The sequence below is a fragment of the Perca flavescens genome, chromosome 24, assembly GCF_004354835.1.
Source record: "Perca flavescens isolate YP-PL-M2 chromosome 24, PFLA_1.0, whole genome shotgun sequence".
NCBI classification, from domain to species: Eukaryota; Metazoa; Chordata; class Actinopteri; order Perciformes; family Percidae; genus Perca; species Perca flavescens.
In genome coordinates this window covers 15,272,409-15,296,843 of record NC_041354.1, presented here as the reverse complement: position 1 = coordinate 15,296,843, position 24,435 = coordinate 15,272,409, and the positions used below count along the sequence as shown (strand labels likewise).

General features: G+C 41.4%; 2 protein-coding genes across 5 annotated transcripts in view; both read left to right on the top strand.

Annotated features, from left to right (window-relative positions):
* LOC114550677 (zinc finger protein 2 homolog) overlaps nt 1-24,435 on the top strand; it is a 393,410-nt gene that overhangs the window by 365,484 nt on the left and 3,491 nt on the right. The window lies entirely within an intron of this gene.
* Nucleotides 409-15,648, top strand: LOC114550729 (dehydrogenase/reductase SDR family member on chromosome X). Of its 4 annotated transcripts, none has more exons than XM_028571517.1 (8): nt 409-785; nt 4,541-4,681; nt 6,668-6,775; nt 8,914-8,982; nt 11,356-11,457; nt 11,554-11,761; nt 13,696-13,903; nt 14,591-15,648. In XM_028571517.1, exons 2-8 carry the CDS (start codon nt 4,582-4,584, stop codon nt 14,771-14,773), a joined length of 978 nt encoding a protein of 325 aa, XP_028427318.1. In that variant the 5' UTR covers nt 409-785; nt 4,541-4,581; the 3' UTR covers nt 14,774-15,648. The 4 variants fall into 4 exon arrangements, with proteins under 4 accessions (XP_028427318.1, XP_028427317.1, XP_028427319.1 ...); XM_028571516.1 differs by having other exon boundaries at nt 4,263-4,681; XM_028571518.1 differs by lacking the exon at nt 4,541-4,681.

Here is a 24,435-nt window from a genome sequence, read left to right as displayed (position 1 = left end):
AAGAACGTTGAAAAAAAAGTGACAGAAATGATGGAAAAAGCATATAAACGTGATTTTAAAAAAATCAGTGAAACATCAAAAAAATTGCTGAAAAAAAAAAAAAAATCGACAAAAACCTCAAAAAAAATTGCCATGTAAAATTGACAAAAAAAAAAAAAAAAAAAACATCAAAAAAAACGCTGGAACAAAATCTACAAAAACATCAAAATAAATGCTGGGTAAAATCTACAAAAATGTATAAAAAAAAAATTTGCTGGAAAAAAAAATGGAGGAAATAGTGACAAGAAAACTTGAAAAAAATCTACAAAAACATTGGGTAAAGTGACAATTGTCAAAAAAAGAACAACAGAATGTTGAAAAAAAAAAAAAAAAAGGTTTTCATTTAAAATTTCTGACCCAGAAAACGTGGTCGACGGGAAGACAGCACAAGGAGTTAAGGCGTGAGATGCAGCCTCTGTGTTTCTCTCCTCCCCTGTGCTTGTGTCTGTGTGTTTGATTGCAGGAGTGGATCCAGCTGGGAGGGAGTCAGGAGTCCAGCTGCACCTCGTCAGCCATCAGCCTCTGATTATTCCACCTGGTGTCTCCTGCAGCTCAGCGTCAGGTCAGAGACAAGACCTTTCTGTCGGTCTCGTTCCTGCAATACTGGTCTTCTGTTTGCTTCGTGGTAATATCGTTCACTGAAGCCCGTCTCCTGTGCCTGCAGTTTGTCATCGCGCTCCTCCTGTCTCACACGGACCGAGGACGTAGAAAGATTGGATTTCGCCGGGCTGGAAATCCTTCTTTGCGTAAGCAGCAGGTTAAGTTGGCATTTGTTCCGCCTGCACAATTGGCCGACGCAGCGAGTGCACAAGTCAGTTCCCCCTGGATATAAATACCGGGATCCGAAATCTTTCTCTTCCGCTTTTCGAGGGTCTTCCGGGTTCGAGGTACGTGGTGTGCGCTCGGGATTGATGGCGTAGCCGTGTTCGTGTCATTTAAGTTTGCGAAATGTAGATGATTCTGATCCGCAGTGTGTTCTAGACCAATGTCGCAGAGCTGCTCCTGCGTCCCAGTTGGGATTGGTTTATCTGTGTTTTTTATTTTTACCCAAACGGTGCCTTCCAGGCAGCGCTGCCTGTACCCGATCAACAAAAGGAAAATTTTTTTTTTTGTCGTCGGGGAAACCTGGTATATCATTTTCGAAATTTCTGGAAAATTTGTATTCCTAGTTATTTGTATGTTGGGACATGTACATAAGAAATGTATTTCTGTTTCCGTGTCTACAGACGCGTTCCTCTCATCAGAAGTGCTTCGGAATTTGAAATGGCAACTTTGTATTTTGCTAAAAATGAGTTTGTCTTTTGGTTTTCTTGTTTTGAGCTCTTCTGCTACTTGGTGGGTTACATCTCCAGGACGCTTCACAGGGTATTCTGAGAACTTTCTAAAAGGTCAGGCCCGGTTTCTGACAACCCTGTGTGTTTCCCCGTTTTGATCTTGTCGATGTTTTCCTGGTTGCAGTGTGATGTTGGCAGGATGTGCACGGTTGGAAATGTTAACCGCCTCTATCGTGAATCTGAAAGCTTTCTTTCACGGAGCGTCGGAGATCCCAGACATGTCGACGGGGGTCACACTTCAACTCGTGATTCGTGAAAATGTGGAGATACGATCGCACTCTATCACACCATGACAAATCATTCATCCAGACGCGCTGCCAGAAATCCAAAGAGCCAAAGAAAAACTCCCCAGTGAGATCATGTGTCTCACAGCCGTTAACTCATCCCATTCGGAGAAGACTGATAGACAGATTTTATATTCATCTCCCAGATACATTTGCGGGCAAAACTTGTTTCTGTGTACCAATATTAGAACGGCAAAGATTAATCATTTAGTTGTAAACTGCTAAATTAATCACCAATTATTTTACTATACTAGTTGGTTCAACGTTTTGAGTCATTGTTTAAGAAAAAAGTAAAAACTTCTCTGATTGCAGCTTGTAAAATGTTGCTTCTCTCCTCTTGTGACTATAAACTGAAAATCTTGGAGTTGTGGACAAAACGAGACATTGGAGGACGTCATATCGGGCATTTGGGGAACACTGATTTTTCAACATTTTCTGACATTTTATAGACAAAAAAAATCAAGAAAATAGTCTTTTTAGGGGCTGTGCAGATTTTTGTTTTCGTGATTACTGAGAATTTGCGGCACAAGAGGGCCGTCTCTGAAATAACCAGTCAACTAAAAATACATCTATCTATCTATCCTATAAAAAAGGAAATTCCAAACAATTGAAGAAATAGCTGTGTTCAATGTTTCTAAAATCCTGGCTGTGGCCGTTTGCCTTCAACGTCAAAGTCTACGCAGACATCAGCAGCTTCAGTAGAGCCATAAAGAAAAATCTTTTTTGCTGACTATAATATACTTAAGCCATATTTAGTGGCAGTAGTGTAAAACTGCAACAACTCCTCATGTTTTCTTTCTTTCTAGGCATTTTAGGGCCTTTTTATTTGATGGGACAGGCAGTGAAAGGGGGGAGAGAGAGGGGGAATGACATGCAGCCAAGGGCAATGTGCTGTAGTTAAGAACACTGAAAGCAACAGAACTGAGGACCCTTTAATACCTGCCTTTCATCTCAAGTGATATCCTTATCACGAAATGTATGCAACATTGGAATATCTTCCTAATACCACGCAGCCCTGCATATCATAATCTGGTTTAGCATTTTTTTTAAAGGTCCCATGGCATCTTTATGACTTTGAGGTTTTTTAACATTAATATGCGTTCCCCCAGCCTGCCTATGGTCCCCCAGTGGCTAGAAATTGTGATAGGTGTAAACCGAGCCCTGGTATCCTGCTCTGCCTTTTGAGAAAATGAAAGCTCATCCTAAGGAAAGCTCATTGTGGGGCTGGCTCTAGTGGCTGTAATTCTGCACCAAGGCTGAATTTCGGGAAAGAGACTTCAGATACAGTATTAGGGGACCACTAAGGTCTATATAAAAGAGACTTCAGATACAGTATTAGGGGACCACTAAGGTCTATATAAAAGAGACATCAGATACAGTATTAGGGGACCACTAAGGACTGTATAAAAGCATCCAAAGAGCCCCATGTCATGGGACCTTTAATCTCCATTCTTATCAAATGAGTTCAGTGGAAGACACTTAAGGTTGTTTTATGCTTCTGCGTCAACTCCACGCTGTAGCTACTTCGTCGTGACCCTTTTGGGGTTCTGCGTCGGGGTTGCTTTGCGCCGCTGTGCATTTCACCGCCATAACGGGGTTATAGTTGTAAGCGGTGATGAGTCTGAGGTTATTTGCGAGGTGTCTGCCTGCCAGTTCATGTTATGTTAGCAAGCAAACTTCAGCACAACTGCCCACAAAGTACTGCTTGCTGGTGCAGTGCTAATCTCAAAATGTTACTGACATATAGACACTCTACAAACGGATAACCTCGTTATTGTAAATACCAAAATATGTCTGAGTTTCTTTGCAAAGTTCGTGTCCGTGAACTAGCATGTTGCTACTCCCCACAGTAGGCTGCTTGATACACAAGTCCAATCACAGTCCTTGCAGTCTGCGTCGCCTCTGCGCAAAGTTAGACATTTTTGGAAAGTGCACTTTGTGTCGATTCAACGCCGAAGCATAAAACAGCATTTTGGCTAACGCATGTTTTTCACGGCACGCACCGATCAGTTAAATTTTGGGCTCTTCATTTTTGCTCCGCTTTGTTCATTTGTGTCCGTAGACTTCTCCCAAATTCACAGAAAGTTAGCATTAGATGAGTCCTTATTTGCGTATTTAAACAGAACATTTCAGAAAACTTGTTGGTCAAAAAGATGACCGTCCTAATGTCAGTAATCGGCTGGGGAAGTTCCATGCTGATATCTGTTAGTTTCTTCATTCCAGCAGCAGTCAGACTCTTTTAATGCAACATCATAATGTAGCACTGCTAGCTGTTTCTGCAATATGAGCCATCACTGGACAATGTTCTGCACTGGATATTCATTTATTTATTACACTGTGCTACCTCCAACTGTGCAATATGTAATTTCTATTCATCCGCACCTTACTCATCAATATATCTGCGTTTATATACTGTCTGTTTATATAAGGGTGTTTATTGTGTAAATATGTTTGTTTTATCACTATTATAACATGCTACTTTTTCTATTTCTTATACTTTATGTATATTTTTCTCCTATACTTATTGTGTGTGTGTGTGTGTGTGTGTGTGTGTGTGTGTGTGTGTGAGAATTTTTTTTCTTCTTTTGAACTGCTGTTGCACAAGAATTTCCCCGGCGTCTTATCTTAAAAGTGGATTTTCCCAAAGTTGTTTCCCTTTCTCCGGGTCGAGAGAAAGGGACATTCGCTTCAGGCTACAAGGGACATTTGCTTCAGGCTACAATAAAATACAACGCATTCATAAATGTAACCATGGATGTTTCTCAGTTAATCTGCACCATTTTGGGGCAACTTGTGACGCACTTTCCTCGGAGGCGGAATCACGGACAGATAAAAGCCCGAGCAGGCTCGGAGCCGGACTCATTAGGCTACCGTGTACCACAGGAGGACTCTGAAGCTGCGCTCGGGCAAGACACAACTGAAGGATGTGGCTGCTGTCAGTGCTGCTGCCTCTGCTGAAGCTGCATCTCTGCGGAATCAAAGTTCTTCTCTATCAGACCTTCAACAGATCTTTTACGCTCCCAGGTTAGCTCACAGTACAAGTTGGTATATGGTGTAAATGTGTTTTTCTGCGTGTCGCTCGCTGGCAGTTTGAACACTGTGACATTTGCAGTTAGTCGGGGACTTGCAGAGGAGTGTAGTACTAATTAGGCTGTAATAACTTCATTTATAACGCAGATTTAAAAACAAGAGTTAACAAAGTGCATTGACAGATAAAGCAAAGCCAAAGCAGGATACCCAGAGCTCAATATGGGGCATTGGGCTGGAAAAAAAAAAGCTAGATAAAATTTGGTAAAACTTTACAATAAGGTACACAAAACTGCAGGTAGTTACTGAGGAAGGAATGAGGAGCAACTGTTTAGTTAATGAATAACTTTACTGATTAACTGTGATTCAAGCACAAATGACTAGTTACTGTATTAATGAATGAGGAGGTACTGGTTGGTTAATGAGTAGTAACTGATTAGGACTAAGGCCTCCTGCACACTGGCTGCGTGTTGTGAGCGGGGCGTTTCTGTTGCGTGTCAGTTGCGTGGCGTTATCTATGTCTTTGCATAATGTCTTTGAAAATCGATAATTTTTTTTTTTTAATTACATTCATATTTGCATTCATGTCAAAACCTTAGTTTTTCAAACATCAAAATGTCATTTAATAAATGTATTTGTGTCAAAATGACATATAAACATCTTTTCGTATTCTATTTTGACTGGAAACGCTTCCAACACGCTTGCGTGTCGCGTGAAAAATAGGCGTTGGTCCTATTTCTAGCATGCACGCGTTTTGAGACGTGCGTAGCACGCAGACAGTGTGCAAGCTCTAACCTGTTAACATGGGAGCCGAAATAAAAACGGATACACCACGCAGCTGACACGCTGCCAGTGTGCAGGAGGCCTAATGACTAGTTAAGCTACTGCATTATGACATGGTGCTCTTTGGATGCTTTTATATAGACCTTAGTGGTCCCCTAATACTGTATCTGAAGTCTCTTTTATATAGACCTTAGTGGTCCCCTAATACTGTATCTGAAGTCTCTTTTATATAGGCCTTAGTGGTCCCCTAATACTGTATCTGAAGTCTCTTTTATATAGACCTTAGTGGTCCCCTAATACTGTATCTGAAGTCTCTTTTATATAGACCTTAGTGGTCCCCTAATACTGTATCTGGAGTCTCTTTTATATAGACCTTAGTGGTCCCCTAATACTGTATCTGGAGTCTCTTTTATATAGACCTTAGTGGTCCCCTAATACTGTATCTGAAGTCTCTTTCCCGAAATTCAGCCTTGGTGCAGAATTACAGCCACTAGAGCCAGTCCCACAATGAGCTTTCCTTAGGATGTGCCATTTCTGTGTCTGTAGCTATTGAGGAGGAGAGAGGGGGGGAGGCAAGGTGGAGGGTGGGGGTGTGGCCTTGACCAACTGCCACTTTGCTCGTTTGAAAGCCATGATGTCTCTCTCTCTTTCTCATGGGCGGGCCAAAAATCTCTGGGCGTGCAAAGCAGAGAAAGGGGAGGTAACCTTGCTCCTTATGACCTCCATAAGGAGAAGATTCCTGATTGGTCCATCTGAGCTTTCATTTTCTCAAAGGCAGAGCAGGATACCCAGGGCTCGGTTTACACCTATCACCATTTCTAGTCACTGGGGGACCATAGGCAGGCTGGGGGAACTCTTAATATTAATGTTAAAAAACCTCATTAAGTGAAATTTTCATGCCGTGGGACCTTTTAAGGATTGTCTACCATTTATGAAGCATTGGCATAGCATACAGTAGCTAGTCATTAGCGTTAAATCACAGTTAATCATTAACTACTAATTAACTAACCAGTCACTCCTCATTCGTTCCTCAGTAACTACCTACATGTTTGTGTACCTTTTCAAAATGTGTGTTTTCGATTCTACTGGAATCGTCATTTTTGAAACGATTCCAAGTAGGAGTCGGTTCTCCACCTACTGTATGTTCCGGAAATGAAGAGTGTGTAATGTTCTGATGTGGTCCCCTCTCTCCTCCCACAGTCTTGCCCAAGCAGAATGGAAGAGTTGCCATTGTGACTGGCGGTACCAGAGGAATCGGTTTTGAGACGGCGAAACATCTGGCAAAGCTCGGCATGCATGTTGTCATAGGTAGGCCCCTGTCCAATCACACGCCTTCAGCCAGATTACATGCATCTCTGGCTTTAGTTTGCACTTTTTTATTTTTTTAACTGTAAATGAAAATGAATGACGCAAATGTTGTCAAATGAAGACACCGATTGTGCGCCCTGATTGTTTAGAATCTGGTTTTATTTGGACTCGTCACGTAACAACACAGGGCCCCTTTCTTGCATAGCAAAATGTGTAGTCCAACATTTCTAACAATTAGAGTCCCAAATTCCATACTTCTCTGCCAAGTTTCAGTTAGGAATAAAAAATCAAGGCATTTTCCAATGAATAAATCATTCAAGATAAAAGACTTATTGGTGATGGAACGAGCATTTATCAGAGTCATCCTGAGAGGCACGGACTTACTGCTAGGCACAGCAGAAGCCCGGGCCAGTGGGCGCAGATACCTGTACACTGATCTGCTGGTAGGCCTATACTTCCCAGGGAGTGAGGACCTCGCAGTTAAAATAGTCTGTATAGGAGAAAAAAGAGGAGGCTGTGTTGTTGCCAGTGACTGGCAATATGGTTGGTTAACACTGTCTCCAAGGCCTTGAGAATAAGAGGGGGAAGTAACTAATTTCAACCGCAAGGGTGTTAATGGCAAGGGGGGGCTAGTGCTGTAAACAGTGTCCTGAGGTGAGGCCATAGAAGGAGAAAGGGATTCCAGGGTGTGTGTGTGTGTGTGTGTGTGTGTTGTGTGATTAGTCAATCGTGTGACGAGGACTGCGCAACACGCTGGACGTTAGCGGCTAGCACCTGTGAGCCCAGCCTGTTAAGATGAATGCCATCTCTCATAAAGAGAGAATGTTGACCCCGAAAGAAATTCAAATTTTCGACGAAACCAACATTGTGTGCCCCACGTGCAAACTGTAGCCAGTTGTGAAGGCTAAAGACTCTGCTGAAGCGAGTGGCACCACGGCCCAGAGTGGGAATGGGACCTGAGATAAAAACCGATCTGCCACATTGTTTTAGAAGCTTAAAAAGTTGACCAAGATCTTTTTTGGTCAGCTCCGACTGTTGGCGGACTGTATCGTTGGTTCCCACGTGAACAATGAACCTTTTTTATGGAAGTCGGGAGTGAAGGTAATAGATCCCGGAGTTTTTCCCGGATGACAGTGACCGTGGCACCGGGGAGACAGTGTGTAGCTGCATTAAAGAAACATACACTCCTGATAATGGAATCACCGACGATCAACGTTGTAGGGGGGAAAAGCGGCTGAGGGGATGAAGACTGGGTGCTGACAGCCCTGAGGGTGGACCGAGCAGAGAGTTGTAGTGGTGAAGAACGGGGCTGGGAACTTTTTGGAAGGTGTCCAGCAGCAGACTCGGGACGAGGGAGGCCACTGGATCTTCTGGCAGCATCCCTGATGAGCTGCCGGCGAGCGGAGGAAACCCCTCGCCGTTTCCGTTTCACTAAAGCCATAAATATTAAAACGATTATAGAAAGGACATTTGAGAGGGCAAGGTCTGACATGCCATTGAGGGAAATCAGCCCTTTCTTAGACTGCATCCCCATCATGGCTTTCACACCCTCCCATGCAGGATGTGAGTTGCTTGAGCTAATGCTTAGCGACCTGTTCAGGAGGAAATTAGCCAACTCTGCGTCCTTTTGAGCTCTAAGCTGTCTCCTTCTTTCAAATACATCTCCAATATTTACCCAGGGTTTGTAACGTCTCTGGTCACGCAACTGTAAAAAAAAATGCAATTTTTGTACATCAGGGAGAATTTGTCTCCGTTTATCCTGTTCGTTTGTTTGCTGTTTTCATGGCTGTACTAACGTTACAGCTGTAGCGTGCTGGGTTTACCTTTTTACAGGTGTATCTGGCAACCCATCCTGGCTGCCAAACTGGGCAGTTGAAAACAACACACAGGCCAAAACACAAACGGACATTCCGTCACGGAACGGAAATTTCAAAAGGAGAAAATACTGGCATTAGCATTGTTGTCAGAAAAGGTAGTATTTAAAAACTTTGGGGTCATTTTTGCATTTATTACAGTAAATATATTACATATTGGACCTTTTTAAAACTGAAAACATAGTGTAGATGTAGCCTCAGTGTAGGCAGTAGGATTGGGTGAATATCTGTTGGACATTAGATTCTGATCTCCATCACCTCCAGCTGGAAACGAGAGAGAAGAAGGCGCAGCGGCCATCCGGAGGATTCAGGAAGAAGACTGCAAGGTGACAGGTAATTTCTCTCCCGGTCCTTTCAGCCAAAACAACAGTCTTAGGTTTAAAATGTGAAGTGACTGAACCGTGAGCTAAAGCTAATTCTGCAGTATTTCATCTTAAACTTGTACATAAATAATAAATGGCAAATTGATAGTTAAACTTTAGCTAATAGTTATTTTACTGTTAGCAAAACGAAGTGATTAGTTTAGTTATTACATTATTTAAAAAAAAAAAAAACATTGCACAGGGAGATTAGAAGCCAAAAAAGGCTTATGAAGATTAAACCGCTCTAAATAACACTAGTTACTCTGAACAGCAGAGAAAATGAACAATAATTGATGATTTATTGCCCTTTCCTTCGACGCACCCCTCACACATTCAGGTGCAAAAAGATTTTTTTCTTCACATCATTCCGAAGTTAAAAGCAAACGTAGATAAGTATCGGCAACAACAGTTGGGGTGAAAGTACTCATCGGGCATGTTCCAAAAAGTAAAGCAAAGGTAGCACCGCTCTAGTTCCCAAGTTAAAGATGACAAATACTCATTTCACTTGTTTAATAGGGCTTGCATCACAATAACTCAATGCTGATATGTTTGTGCCCAAAGCCTTCTCCAGAGCGTTCAACAAAATCAAGGCTTTGTGCAAGTAGAACGACAGTAAGTGTCCTCCTAAAAGGACAATTCTGGCGCAAAATGAACCAAGGGGTTAATAACACATGGGTACCGAGTCGACCGTTCTCTGAGATTTGTTTTCATGCTAATCGAATGTGACCAGTTTTAGCGCTAACCGCTAATTAGCTTGTAATGCTAGTATTCGAAATTGCTATTTCTATACCAATAACGAGGCTCAAAATAGCACCACACTTCCACGGTAGCATAATGAGGGTCCCTACATGTAAACCGAAGCATTGAGAACTTTGTAAGGGTACAGACAGTTTATTAAAAAGACAGTTACCATTAACGAGTAACATAGCTCAAGCACGGCATTCGTGGTTCAACTGGTCATGACTGGTTTTCCCAAGATGGCGCCGGCCTGTATACGCGAACGGTACTGTCTTTATCTGTCTTTATCTTTTTAATAAACTGTCTGTATACTAACAAAGTTCTCAATGCTTCAGTTTACATGTAGGGACCCTCATTATGCTACCGTTAAGTGTGATGCTATTTTGAGCCTTGCTTAGTGGTATAGAAATAGCGATTTCTGTTTACCATTTCCCTACTAAATGTAGTGGAGTGTTCACTTAAAGAACTCATATTATGCTCATTTACAGGTTCATCATTGTATTTAGAGGTTTTACCAGAATAGGTTTACATGGTTTAGTTTTCACAAATATTTTTGTCGTACTGCACATTGCTGCAGCTCCTCTTTTCACCCTGAGTGTTGAGCTCTCCGTTTTAGCTACGGAGTGAGGCATCACACTTCTGTTCCATCGTTGTTGGGAGTAAGCAAGACTAGGGTGGGAAGCAAACTAGACTGATCCAAAACAAACCCGCTTCAACCAGCAACCATGGTTATTGCTCAGTCGTACATGTTCCAACCCGAGTCTGATCCCGAAACACAGGCTAGTAGTCCTTACCGAGGTACTGTGCATGTGCGACTCCCAACAAAGATGGAACAGAAGTGCGATGCCTCACTCTGTAGCTTAAACGGAGAGCTCAACACACAAGGTGAAAAGAGGAGCTGCAGCAATGTGCAGTACAACAAAAATATGGTGAAAACTAAACCAGGTAAACCTATTCTGGTACAACCTCTAAATACAATTATGAACCTAAAATTAATATAGGATGTCTTTAAAAACGAATGCTCTTTTTTCAGAAACAGTCACAAGCAAGTGACTCCTGAGTAACATGATGCTAAGTAATAAAAGCAGGGGAACATATTCTAGTCCCAAAGCTGTACAGAGCCCTAACCCCAGAGGGCACAATTCAGTACAGACTCCCAATATTCTTTTTTTAACTCTAAACTATTTATTTATCTTTAAAGCTGTGCTTCAAATTAAAATCAAACCAGTGTTTCCTATTAACATTCAAATCAAATTCCCATGTGTAATGTGAAAAGCCACCAAATGTATTGGAATATATGAGTTGTTTTTTTTCAATGGGGGATAACCCGTTAAAGGCGATAGACTTTTCTCATTGCCAATAGATGGCCTTTGTGTTTTTATCCGATGTGTCACGTTCAATGTCCCCAACGCGCCATAAAATGGTGCTTAGTAAACACTATCTAGAAATGTAGCTCTATCTAACCCTGTATTGCCTATATTGAGTGAAATATCCAATCTTGAAAAAGATTAAACAGGGCAGACAAACTCATCATCTCCTATTCATGTACATGGAGGACTCTGTCAGACCTCTGAGAGTCTGTGCTAACATGGCTTTCTGTTCCCAGTTGAGTTTGCCTTCGTGGACCTGACCTCTCTGAAATCAGTGCGACAGTTTGCTCAGACGTTCCAAAACCGAGGGCTCCCCCTCCACGTCCTGGTTAACAACGGTACGCCGCACACACACACACACACTCTCGCACTGAATGCACCGTACAGACTGACACACTGCGTAGTCCAAAACCGTGTGTCCTTCTCTGGCGTAGCTGGAACCATGAGGCTTCCTGAGACACGGACGGAGGACGGCTTTGAGTTCCACTTTGCGCTCAACTACCTGGGTCACTTCCTGTTGACCAGCCTGCTGCTGGACACGCTGAAGAGGTCAGGACGGCAGGGCCGCTGCTCCAGGGTGGTCAACATGTCCTCGGCTACGCACTACGCGGGAGTGGTGCACATGGACGACTTAAACAGCAGGTAAGGAGCTAGCAGCTCGGCCCGGAGACTCTAAAGTCTTGTAGGAGATTGTCCTGCTCTATTGACAGTCACCGAACGACTTAAGTTGATGCAGCAACTATACTAACTAAGGTTTAAGCAACAAAAAGTGATTGGTTAGGGTGAGGACAAGTTCACTCCCAAAACTACATGTATGACCGTTCTTTTTAATGTTGTCAAAAGGTCGCACGGTGGCCCCTATTAGACTCCCTTTCAGTGTCATATTTGTACTCTTGGGGTTTGCTAGAATAGGTTTACAAGCTTTGATGTTCAAAAAAACATTTTGTGTTTCTCATACTGCACATTGCTGCAGCTCCTCTCTGTGAGCTCTTGGCCCGCCTTCCTGAAAAGCCCAGTCTGCTCTGATTGGTCAGCCGGCCCACTCTGTTGTGATTGGTCAACCCAATTGAAACTGGCCACTGGGTGGGCTGTGCCTGCTTAGTCAACTATGGGCAGAATTCATACTAGGAATAGACCCGGTTTTTTTTATTTATTTTTTTGGGCTGTTTGCAGATTATCTGTATCAGCATTTTATTTGTCTATTTAATTAATTAAAAAGTGAGCTACTTTGGCTCCGCGACAGCTCTGTGTAGATCCCTCTGCTTTGGTTTCACTCACCACTGAGTCTGACTTAATGTCCCGCCCAATGCTGTCTGACTACCTTTGACTGTGTATAATGTTGAAGGTTTCTAATGTATTAAATAATGGCTTGAAGCATTTCAATAAAGTTTGGTGTTTGAGTTTGTAACATTCCAAAATCTTAGTTTTGACCTAAAGATTTCGATTGTCACTGCAGATGCGTATCGGTTATTGGTTTTACTAACTACTAATAATCTGTATCGGTGTCGCCCTTGAAAAAACAGTATTGGTTGATCCCTGTTTTGTACTTAATACATCTATTACATACACAAAATACGATATAACACTAAAAGATGGGGGAAAAATCCCCAAAAAAGCATAATAGGTGATCTTTAAACACTGGACTGTTCTTTTAACGTAAGGGTAGCAGTTTTAAACATGTAGTTAACGTTGTGAAACGGAACTACTTAAGTTTAAGCAACAGAAATGAATGGTAAGGGTTAGGAAAAGATCATTGATTGCTGGCCTAAAATAAGTCCCAGACCTCATTACAACACGTATCTAAGGGGTTAGGGTAAAAGATCTTCATGAAGCATAAACCTTTTAAGCAAAAAGGAGCGTTGAAATACGCTAGGGCTGCACGATATCAGGAAAATATAAATGATATGGGATAAATGGGATAATGGGATATGCGATAAAATTGTCGATTATAGTGATGGCGACATCACTTGCGATAATTACAACATATACTCCAATGTAGTGTGTTAACGTCTTTCAGCTTAGCTGGCTAACACCTCACATAATCCAAGAGCTGTATTTTCACATCCGTGCTCTTTGCCACCTCAGTCAGTAGCGATTCATTTGACATGCAGAGTGTGAATGCATGGCACATGTAAAAGGCTATCATTTATTGCAGTTCAGGTCTTTTCGATACGTGTACCTCGATATTAACGTTTGCGATAGCGATACGTTTGCGATATATTGTGCAGCCCTAAAATACACACCCTTGAAATGAACTGAACCTAGTGAAATTGCTTTCTAGATTTAGGTTGTAGCCAATCAAGGGATTTAAACATAAGACGACGTCTGTATGGACCGAGGTCATAATCGTTAATGAAAACGAACGAAAAAACGAAAACCAGGCAAATTAGTAAAAAACTAATTAAAAATAAAAAAACCAATGAAACACGCGAAACTATAATGACCTTGGTACGGACACCTCAGAATAATTCTCCACAGGGGATTGTAGGGGAAAGACTTTTAAACTTTAAAACCAGAAGTCCAATGGAGTGTGTGTGTGTGTGTGTGTGTGTGTGTGCGTGCCGGTCTCTCTCCAGCAACTGCTACAGTTCCCTCGGTGCCTACGCCCAGAGCAAACTGGCTCTGGTCCTCTTCACCTACTACCTGCAGGAGCAGCTGGCGGCCGGCGGCTTCCCCGTGACCGCCAGCGCCGTAGACCCCGGCATGGTGAACACGCCGCTGTACGACAACCTATGGAGCATCGCGCAGGCTCTGAAGAAACCGGTGGCCAAGATCCTGTTCAGGGTAACCCTCTCACTCTCTCGTCTAAATCCGTCTATCGATCCCAGCGAGGACACGATATGTTGAAAAGCATCTACAGTGCCTTTTTCGGTTACACTTTACTTGAAGGCATCTACGTAAGAGTGACATGACAGCGTCATGAACGTTATGAACAAGTCATAAACGTTGATGACAAAACGCTTTTTTTAGTGAGTGTCATTCGGTTTTTGTCATGCCATGTTATGGTTGGGGTTCATGTGTCATGACAGTGTCATGTCACTCTTATGTACATTTTTTAAGTAGTAAGAAGACTAAGACATGTTTTTTTTTTTTTTTTTTTTTTTAAGGACTGCATGTGCAAGAAAGTTAGGCATGGCTGTTATTGTTATGCATATTCAAGAAGTTAAATGGCAAAAAAGCTTTTCTGTGGATAATAAAAAAATGAAGGAAAGGCCTCTGAAAAAGTCAAAAGTCTTTGTTAGCTTACACCCATGCAGTCTTTCTTAAAAGACACCAAACTCCTTTGACAAAAGGATTTTACCTCACATTCTCACACTGAAGTGCTTGTGTGTGTTACTATTCTAGTATTCCATCTAAATTTGAAGCCATAGACCAAAAGGATGTGAGAGTGGAATGAGATATTGGTAATGTGCTGCACTTTAAGACAAAAAGACCTCAAGGAACTGAACTCCTTTCTTCTTTCCTTCTCAGACTCCGGCCCAGGGAGCATCCATATCCGTCTACGCTGCAGCTGCCTCTGAGCTGGAGGGGGTGGGGGGCTGTTACCTGTACAACGGCCACAGGAAGCAGTCCTCGGACACTTCCTACGACTCTGAGCTGCAGGCCGAGCTGTGGAAGAAGAGCTGTGAGCTGGTGGGCCTTCAGGAGGCCTGACTCCTCCGCAGTCACAGTGGCTCTGTGTCTCTAATGGAAAAACTGGAAAAAACTCCAAACCATACCCAACCCTATTCTCTAATCGCCTCAGGTCTTCTGACTGAACTGTACATTTCAGACCTGGAGAATGTATTCCAAGCAAATGTTGATGCTATTGCACATGAATGTGAACACTGTGAATGAAGCCTTTTTCCAGCTGCATTCATTTGTATTGATTCATTTCAATATTTGTTTTATTAATTATTGCTTATTAACACTATGTCTTGAAGAAGCAAAAGAAAAATACCTTTGAGAGTATCTATTTCAGTTAGGGCTATTGGTAGATTAAAATGTTTAATTGCGATTCAACGCACGATTGTCCATAGTTAATTAACGGTTAAACGCACATTTCCAAAAAAAAATCCACTTCAATCAGATTAACGGTGACAGATGAGTAGTCATTCTTGCACTGCATGTAGTGTCTATTAATCCCCCATCCCAGAACAGTTGTGAATGCATACGTTCCATCCCCTCGACTGTTGATCACTTGCCAGGGTTCCATTAACTTTGACCCATTTAAGCCAATCCGCAAATCAACATCGGTGTTAATACAGGGAACAGTAATATCTTTTAGGTAAGACCACTTGGACTACTCTTCTTTAGTGATCGTATTGTTAGTCGTCTCTGGCATTTCCTTTAGTGTGAACATCCTAAGAAGCTTTTTGCCAGTATATCCAGAGATATGCAACTTGGAACAGTAGCTTTGTGACCTTTGTTCTTTTCCCTTTGATGTTTAGCTTTTCCATTAGACTTTGACAGCAGAAAGGGTCCTTACTTCCATATATACACTACCGGTCAGAAGTTTTGGGTCACTTAGAAATTTCTATTCCACTCCCTTATAGACAGAATACCAGCTGAGATCAGTTGCATTGTTTATTTTTAACCCCGGCAGCAGTTTTCAGATTACATTATGTGCTTAAATAATGGCAAAAGGGTTCTCCAATGTTTTCTCAGTTAGTTTTTCAAAATGATATCAGATTAGTAAACAGAATCAGATATCCCAAAAAGTGATGTTTGGGTTTTCTCTCAGGGCTTTTAAAGACCGAAAGAAACAAGCAAACAAAAAATATGTGCTTAAATTGTGTTGTCACAGTATGGAAAGGGTAACAGAGTTCAAATATTTAGGATCATGGCTTGATAAGAAATGTATACGGAGGAATCCTGTTGGACAGGATGTAACAAAATATATTAACAAAAGTAGTGGATCTCATGAGATCAGTTTGTGTTTGTGGTATGAATAGGGAGCAGATAAACAATCACTACATTGGATTACGGATGTATGGGATATGGAGCAGCAGCCAAGAGTGTCAAGGAAAAAGTGAATAGAATAGAGTTCAGCGCTCTAAGCGTCAGTTTTGGTGCAGTTAAAAAGTAAGTCTTTTACTAAAGACCTTAAAAATTGTCCCTGGCATATTAAGTTAAAGTGATCTGGAGAGAAACAACTTGCACCAAAGGTGCTGTGTGATTGTTGGGAATATTTACAACGACAAAAAGTTAAAGGATTTGGTTGGAATATGGCGCAGAAGATTATGGTTTCAATAGGTAAGATTATGGGCCAAATACTGTGTGGGCTCATGTTCCTCCATAGATATTTTTCCAGCGCCCATTGTGGACTTTCAACTTGTGGAGCAGAAGAGAGAATGGTTTGAAAGTAATGACGATAGGATTGGATATTTGGTTCAATATTACGTGAAGAGGAATTACAATAACTGTATGAAAATATTTACTGGTGGATCTAAAGATCCAGGGAGTGGCCATGTAGGAACAGGAGTGTTCATACCTGATAGCGATGTAGTCATTATGCAATAGAATGAATGATAGATTGTATACAACTGTATTTACATCAGAAAAAGTTTCTATAATTCTAGGACTACAATGGATGGAAGAGGTAAGGCCTGCAAGAGTTTTTATTCAGACAGCTCGTAATAGTTTGAATTCAAAAGAAATAAGATTTATATATCTATATATATTTACGATGATGTTGCAAATGCGTAGAGTTGGGATTATAGTACAGTTGTGTCATTATGGTGTGGAGGGTAATGGGAAAGCAGGCAAGATTTAACAAACTGACAGTTTGGCTTGTGTGTGTATGTGTGTGTGTTGGTGTTGATATTGACCAACGGTTCTTGTTTATATGCTGATGTCATTTTTTAAAAAACATTTATAGCCAATTTTACTTGTATTGTACTACACCTGTATGTACTACTATAATCCTTTTATCTTTTTAGGTGTGACATTGTATGATCTGTCCAGGGACAGCAGATGTTGGCTAATTGTGCATTGTCCCGGTTAAATAAACCTGAAATAAAAAATAAAAATAAATTAGAGCGTTGAATTAATTGATGATGAAATAATACTAGTTTCTAATATATAGGGGAAGGGGAAGAAGAGGAGGTGGTTTATTCCAGATTAAGATTTGGACATACTGGATTAAAATCAACTCTTTATTTAATGGCAAAGGGCATGTCAGATAAAAAGGATGTTTGTAATGTTCCTGAACATGTTGAGCATGTCATTATGGTGGGTGGTCAGTCTAATTCAGAGTCAAAGAGGAACACTTTTAGGGGATATTGAGTAAACGGGGGATGCTGCAAGCCTCGCTTTATTTTTTCTTAAATCTACATGATTAGATTGTAATCACAGTTTGTGTTTGTTTCTCTCTCAACTTTTTATATATAACCTGCAGTGTGCAAATACCTGATATTACACACTCCGGTACAGTGGGTGGTGGTATGCACCCAGGCCGCTGTTTGCGTTCCGCCATTACACCAGCGAAGAAGAAGACGACGACCGTTCATATGTCAATGGTTACCGACCTAAACACCGGAGCAGACAGCGGAGACTCAAGAGGGTCCGAGTTGAACCACATAACGGTAGAAAACCCGAGAAGCTAGTTTGTTAAGCAGAGAAGGACCGACACGGGAAACGACTGGAGGTGGTTTTAAAACCGGAAACGAAGCTGCGGGGAGAAGGTTCGTTTTCTTTCTGCTCTGCTAAAGCATTCTTACGCAGCCTGTTAGCCGGAGCTAGCTAGCTCTTGAAGCGGATTCATTAAGAGCATTTACCGTACAGCATTTAACATTTTGTACGTTTATTAGTGAAAGAAGCAGCTGCGAATGTATCCCAGTTACAGTGTCCTCCGGTGAAAGGACTAATTAACGTAATAACAGTGGTATGAAAGTGCAGCTTACGAACTCCTGCCATTGTAACCCGCGTTTGCGCGACGCGCCCGTTGTGATCTCCGCGTTGCGTTCTGGCGTCTAAAAAGACGAAGCAGGAGACAGTGTTTGGATTGTAATTGTTTACTTGGTGGAAAGTGGGGCGTCAACAGAACCAGGAGGACGTTGGCCGTGTGCGGTAAATCCGCTATGTTTAGCACCCTTAGCAAGGGCCTATTAGTCTTTCATCTGACGACAGGAACTCATTAAAAAACGTCTAATGGCGAGTTCGAACCACTGTTGAACAACTCGGATATTACGTAGAAAAGAACATAGTAGTTTGGTCACGTTAAAATTACAGTTAATAACCTTGACTGTTATCAACAAAGCGTCATCAGGCTGACCTCGTCCACACTTGGGCTGTTGGAACGAACCTAAGTCGAATATAATTCGAATGTTAAAACAATCAGTACTATTCGAATGCTGAAATTACAATTCGAATGTGACACTTTTTTATTATAAATATGTTGTCTAAGGTTAGCTGATCTACCTCTTCTTGCCTTGGCCTGCTCGCATGTGTCACTCATGTCACGTCTTATGAACAATAATTTGTGAGAAACACAAGGCATTGTGAGGTCTAAGCTAACGTAACGTTAGTACAACATTGCGGAGCTAACGTTATGTACCTAGTAAAGTTAGTATACCATTACGGAGCCATATGTTAACATTAGTTAGCTCGTTCTTGTTTTCTAACTGCGTCGCAAGGTATTCACAGCTTTCCTGCGACGGTATCTCAGTTCCGGTTTAGCCTAATGCTAATGAAGCCAGCACACCAGGGATAGGCTACTCACGAAGGAGAACTGATTACTGACAAGTAGTAATGCTGACGGATTAAGCAATGGCTCCTTGTGGCTCAACGTGTGCCGTTGTCGGGTGCACAAACAACACGCGAAAAATTAAGGATTTTATGAACGGGACTTGTTTCCAACATAAACAGACGCGCTTGACCTGTTGCCCAGCACCCTACACACTCCATTCAATGCCCAGGGACGAGACAAAAACACGAGAATGGTTAGCAGCCCTGAAGCTAAAAAAGCCACCAAAGAGAGTTTATGTCTGTTCTTACCATTTCATCGACCACAAACCAACAGAGCTCCACCCGAATCCGGAGTTATTCCTTGGTTATGAACGACAACCAGTTAAGAAAATGCGAAAACTCATCAGGTGCAAGGATAACTTGGAGGTACAAGCTAACGCGAGTCAGACATTGGCATCGACCAGCAACGCTGTAGTGCAGCACAAACAGGAAGAGCCTCGTAAGTAATTTGTTTATGTGACCTCTGTATTTTGCGTGATGGCATGCATAAATAATGTACTGTTACAGAAAATACATGATTTATCCTTTAGCAATTTTTTTTTATTATCCTAAATGTGGCCTAATTCACCGCACTGCTGCGCTTAAGTTGGCTAACAGTGTTGTGATTGTCTTCTCTGGGTGCCCGATTTAACTAACCCAGTTTGTGTTTCAATTGCTTACATAGATTACAGTGCATGCCCCCACTTCCACTCTGACACAACTCCGGAGACTTCATTCTTGGATGAGCGACAAACATCCACAACCCATGAGCATTGTGAGTTAACCTAATCCGTTGCTTTTTTTCAGTTAGATTCAAAACTGTATTGTACTGTATCTGTTGGTAGGTTAACCAGAGATGATAGTGAGGTAAGTGTCTAGATGTAGGCTATACAGTTTTTTTTTTGGGCACCCTGGGTAATTCAGTTTATCATCTGCTGGGCTTTTGAAGCAATAACTTTCTTTTGGACATTTTGAGATATGAAAGTATATTTATAGAATCAACTTCAACAATGTTATATAATAACAATAATAGCCTAGGTGCAAAAGTTACAACAGCCTGTAGATGCTTCCTCTGGCCACTGCTTAGTCCCTGCCGTCTGCACAGCAGATGGCAAACTGAAATCTTAATAATGAACAGGGGGGCCTAAATTTTTGCATAAAACTGTAAGTAGTATTGGTATTCCTAGATAACATGACTTACCTTGCCACCTGCTACTGAAGTAGTAGAGCACAACATTAGGCCTGAAACATGATTTTTATTGTCAATTTAGATTGCTCAAACATCAAAACAGCGACCAATTGTTCTATACAGGCCCAGTGGGAAGATGTTGCGTAGTAGATACACATTTTGACATAAAAATACGATGATACGAATTATCACTTTAAACTTCGCGTAAATCAGGACTGCTTTGAGTTGACTAGCAGTAGCTGTCTCAGTGTAACACTTGATGTTAGTAGGCTAAGCGTGCGTAGCAGCGACGAGCATGCTGGAAGAAAAAAAAAACGAAGAAGAGTTTGACCAATCACAGCGTCGGGTTCCTTCCTGTTAAGTGTTAAGCGGGGATATCGGATACTGATAGCAAAACGAAAGCATCAAATGCAAGTGTTATTCCTCGCTCATTCCCGTTTTAGTTTGGTTGGTTTCCCCAAGGGAGCACGGTGCTTGCAAAGGTCAACAGGCTTGATGTAGAAGGGTGAAATTGTTAAATGAATTAATACGTGGGATGTCCTGATCACAATCTTTTAAATATTGAAGTCTTGCCGATACCAAGTCCAGATCCTAAAATGGGCGTAAATAAATGTGAATATTTTCTGTGGACAAAAACAAGACATTTGAGGACGTCATCTTGGGTGTTTGGGAAACACTGATCCACATTTCTCACAAATTTTCTGACATTTTATAGACCAAATAACTAATCGATTAATCGAAAAAATAATCAACAGATTAATCGATTATGAAAATAATCGTTAGTTGCAGCCCTAGTCTTAAGCTCAATGCAGCAAAGGAGTCTTTTCTATCAAGGCCAAAATAGTTCTCTTTAGGATCCCCCCCCGGACCAAAGAATAAACAGTCTCAAGTTCCCCGCTGGACAAAACTAAACTTAGTGACACATCCTGCACTTAAAGTGATGGTTCGGTGTAATTTCACCCTAGGGTCCTTTGCACCATGACCTCGAGCCAAACAACCCCCGAGAAGCTTTTTTCACCTGGATCGAACACAACACGAGAGTTAGCGTTATCAGCTGAATAGCTTAGTGCAGGCGCTAATGGATCCAACTGTGTATTTCGTAAGTTACCCGACTAATAATGCCCAAACTGATACAGTAGTACAAATAGGTTATATACTTTAAAACAATGGATTGGAAAGTTTGTAAGTACACCAGGAGTTTATTTAAATAACTGCCTGTTGGCCTCTGCTGCTACCGGCAGTAAAACGTACCTCAAGTATAACTTCTCTTTTACTGTTTGTACTACAGCACTTACTTTTAAAAAATAAGTTAAATTAATGAATATTTTTGTAATTTGTATCTTTTTTCGGTGTTACGTGTCCCTAAGCACTCGTCTTACTGCCGGTAGCAGCAGAGAGCAGAAGAAAAAGCTTCTGGGGGGTTGTTTGGCTCGAGGTCATGATGCAAAGGACCCTAGGGTGAAATTACTCCGAACCATCACATTAATAGTAATAATAATTGATAAAACAAAACTTAGTGACACATCTTGCACTTAATAGTAAATCTTTGATTTTCTTCTCGTGTTTACCGATGTTCCAGAGAATAACGGCCTGAAAGCGTGGTTTCCTGGTGGAATCACGGAAGAAGTTTGGAGAATTAGATTAATCCGTTCCTGGAAAATAAGGGTGACTAAGAAAGACAGACTTTTGTACTTGTTGTCAAGGGCTGGCAAGCTACGAGACTCTCTCTGGGCAGACACTGGTGAGTGGCCACGCACATCTTGGTTTGAAAGTGCCTTCATCCAGGCGGTCTGGCGGTGCGTCTGTGGCACAGAATGCGCATGATTAAAAGGCGGTGATCACTACAAGCTAGTGTACATGATCGGGGTAAGGTAAAGGAGGGGGGGTGCCGATCCCTGATCAGTTACAAAAAAATGCTAAAATCGGCTCTGATTCGACACTGATCGGGAACAGGACAACTCTATTTAAAGGACAAATTTGGAGCAAAATGAACCTTGGGGTTAATAACACATGTTCACCGTTCAGTAACATTTACGTTTTATATTTGTTTGTCTTGCATGCAGAAGGTCACAAAGAGGTGAACAGCATCTGGCTGTTAAACAGAATTACAACTTATGATATCTTTTGTTTTGTCAGAGATCAAATTTGTGTTTTTTTTTTTTTTTTTTGTGCTGTCAGTTAAACGCGCTATTAACGGCGTTAACGCAAACCCATTTTACCGGAGTAAAATTTTTTTAGCGCGAGATGAACATTCTTTTTGGCTTAGCAAACGTCGTTTTTTTCACATGCTGTTGCAACAACTAGTAACGTTTAGGGCTGCACAATTAATCGAATTTTAATCACGATCACAATTTTGGCTTCCCACGATCAAATTTGTGTGATCGAGCGATATTTAAAATGCATCCTAGAATGCTCCTTATCAAAGTTTTTGCAAAGCCACTCTAGCGCTCCATAAACCACTGTCTGATCACGTGCCTCTGTGAGCCAATCAGAGTTGTTCCCTGCACTGCGCAGCTTAGTTTCTAGATGTAGACCGTCACAGAGGATAGAGTAACGTGAGGAAAATTCCACAACAGGTAGCAGTCGGTCATCATAAGCTGGTCACAATGTCTACCAGTTTACCAGTAAACGTACCATTATGTCCCGTATGTTTTGTTTTTCAGACAACAGCAGTGACCATAGTCATAGTGCTAGTTTGTGTCTGTTAGCTCATAGCTTTAGCAGCAGACTGTTTGATGTCCCGTTGTTGGAAATACAGTCACACTACACAGTTTAGCTGTCAGCATTTTAGCTGTGTTTAATCCAGTTACTACTGTAGCTAACAGTAGGCTAACGCTACCTGCTGTGTAACGTGTTATTGGTGTTTACTAGCGTGACATGCAGCGATGTTTATGTTGCCTCTAACGTGGGTTACGGAGCATCAGAGCGCAACGCAGACATGTAAGTAGCAGTGTAATGAGCCAATGAAATCCGCGTTGCTATTTTGTCAGGTAGATACCTTACGGCAAACGTGCATGTATGAAAAACTGTCGCACAACAGCTGAAATGGTATACTCCTTCACAGTATCCTTCAATAAAGGAGGAATGTAGCGCAATAGGGATGTATTTACAGGAATGTAGCATAATATGGATGTAAAAGCAGTTATAATTAGCCTATGTGACAATAACATTTGTTTTGGTTAAATCAACAAATAATCGTGATAATTAATCGTGATCTCAATATTGATCAAAATAATCGTGATTATCATTTTGGCCATAATCATGCAGCCCTAGTAACGTTAGAAAACTACAACACCACACCGGCTCTAGCTAGACCGGAAACAAACGAGACAGCCATAAGAGTGGTAGGCTAACGTTACGTTTTGAGTGGATGGCGAGCGCGAGATGCCAAAATGGATGCCAATAAGATTCTGAATGGTAAGTTTACTTTTAAAAAGTTGCCAAATGGTTCCATTGACAAGACCAAAGTGATGTGTGTGTGTGTGTGTGTGTGTTTTGTCGTTGGGAACTGAGGTACCATCGCAGCACGTCCAGTCTGAAATACCACTTGATGGCCAAGCACACAGCTGATGCCAATTCTCCGCCCCCTCGTCAAAGCCAGGCGACAAAAGCAAGCCGATCCACTTTTCCATGTTGATAAGACCATTAAAATGAGAAAAAAAATAATGGGACCAAAAGAAATCTGGGGACATTTAGAATCGATAAAAATGTGTGATTAATTGTGAGTTAACTATGACATTAATTCGATTAATCGCAATTTAAATATTTTAATCGTTTGACAGCACTAGTTTTTTAATTTTGTTTGTTGAAAGATTACATTATGTGCTGTAACTGCCCTTGCACCCTTGAGGATGGGACTGTGGGCAGATTGTCTATTTAAGCGGTTATATAAAGTTGACAAAAAATATTTTCAGTACAATATATATAAGAATTCTGCACCTCTTTTCATGCGTGGATTGGGGGAAGTAACTGCTTTAAATGTGCGTGTGGCACTGGTTAATGTCTCAACGATAATTATTAATTCATAAACCCCTGGCTTTAATAGCTATTTTGTTTTTCAGCATTTTAAACTTTCTGCACATTAAAAACACATCCCACATATCTGTGTTCTCCTGCCTCCAAGATGTCGAGAATAAAGTCGCAATATGTAAAGAAGAAGAAAAAAAATCTACCTGCCCTATAGTCAAATGTGCATTACTTTATTGGTCTGCTGATATGTTAGTATCTCTTTCAGACTGTGTGACAAACAGAACCCAGTTTGGGTCTGTGGGGCCATAATATAGCAACGTTCTGCATTAAATTGAGATAGGAAGAGTCTAAGATAGGATTTTTCCCAATTTGGTATTACAGAAGTTAACCCTAACCCCCTAACTAACTTTAGGAATCCTATCTTATTTTAACTCAGGCTAGGAAATATCTT

Bases quoted from the DNA above. Each gene is read 5' to 3' on its own strand.
- LOC114550729 (XM_028571517.1), top strand. From the start codon at position 4,582: ATGTGGCTGCTGTCAGTGCTGCTGCCTCTGCTGAAGCTGCATCTCTGC. The intron at 11,762-13,695 runs GTAAGGAGCTAG...GTCTCTCTCCAG, and splicing joins ATGGACGACTTAAACAGCAG to CAACTGCTACAGTTCCCTCG. The intron at 13,904-14,590 runs GTAACCCTCTCA...TTTCCTTCTCAG, and splicing joins TGGCCAAGATCCTGTTCAGG to ACTCCGGCCCAGGGAGCATC.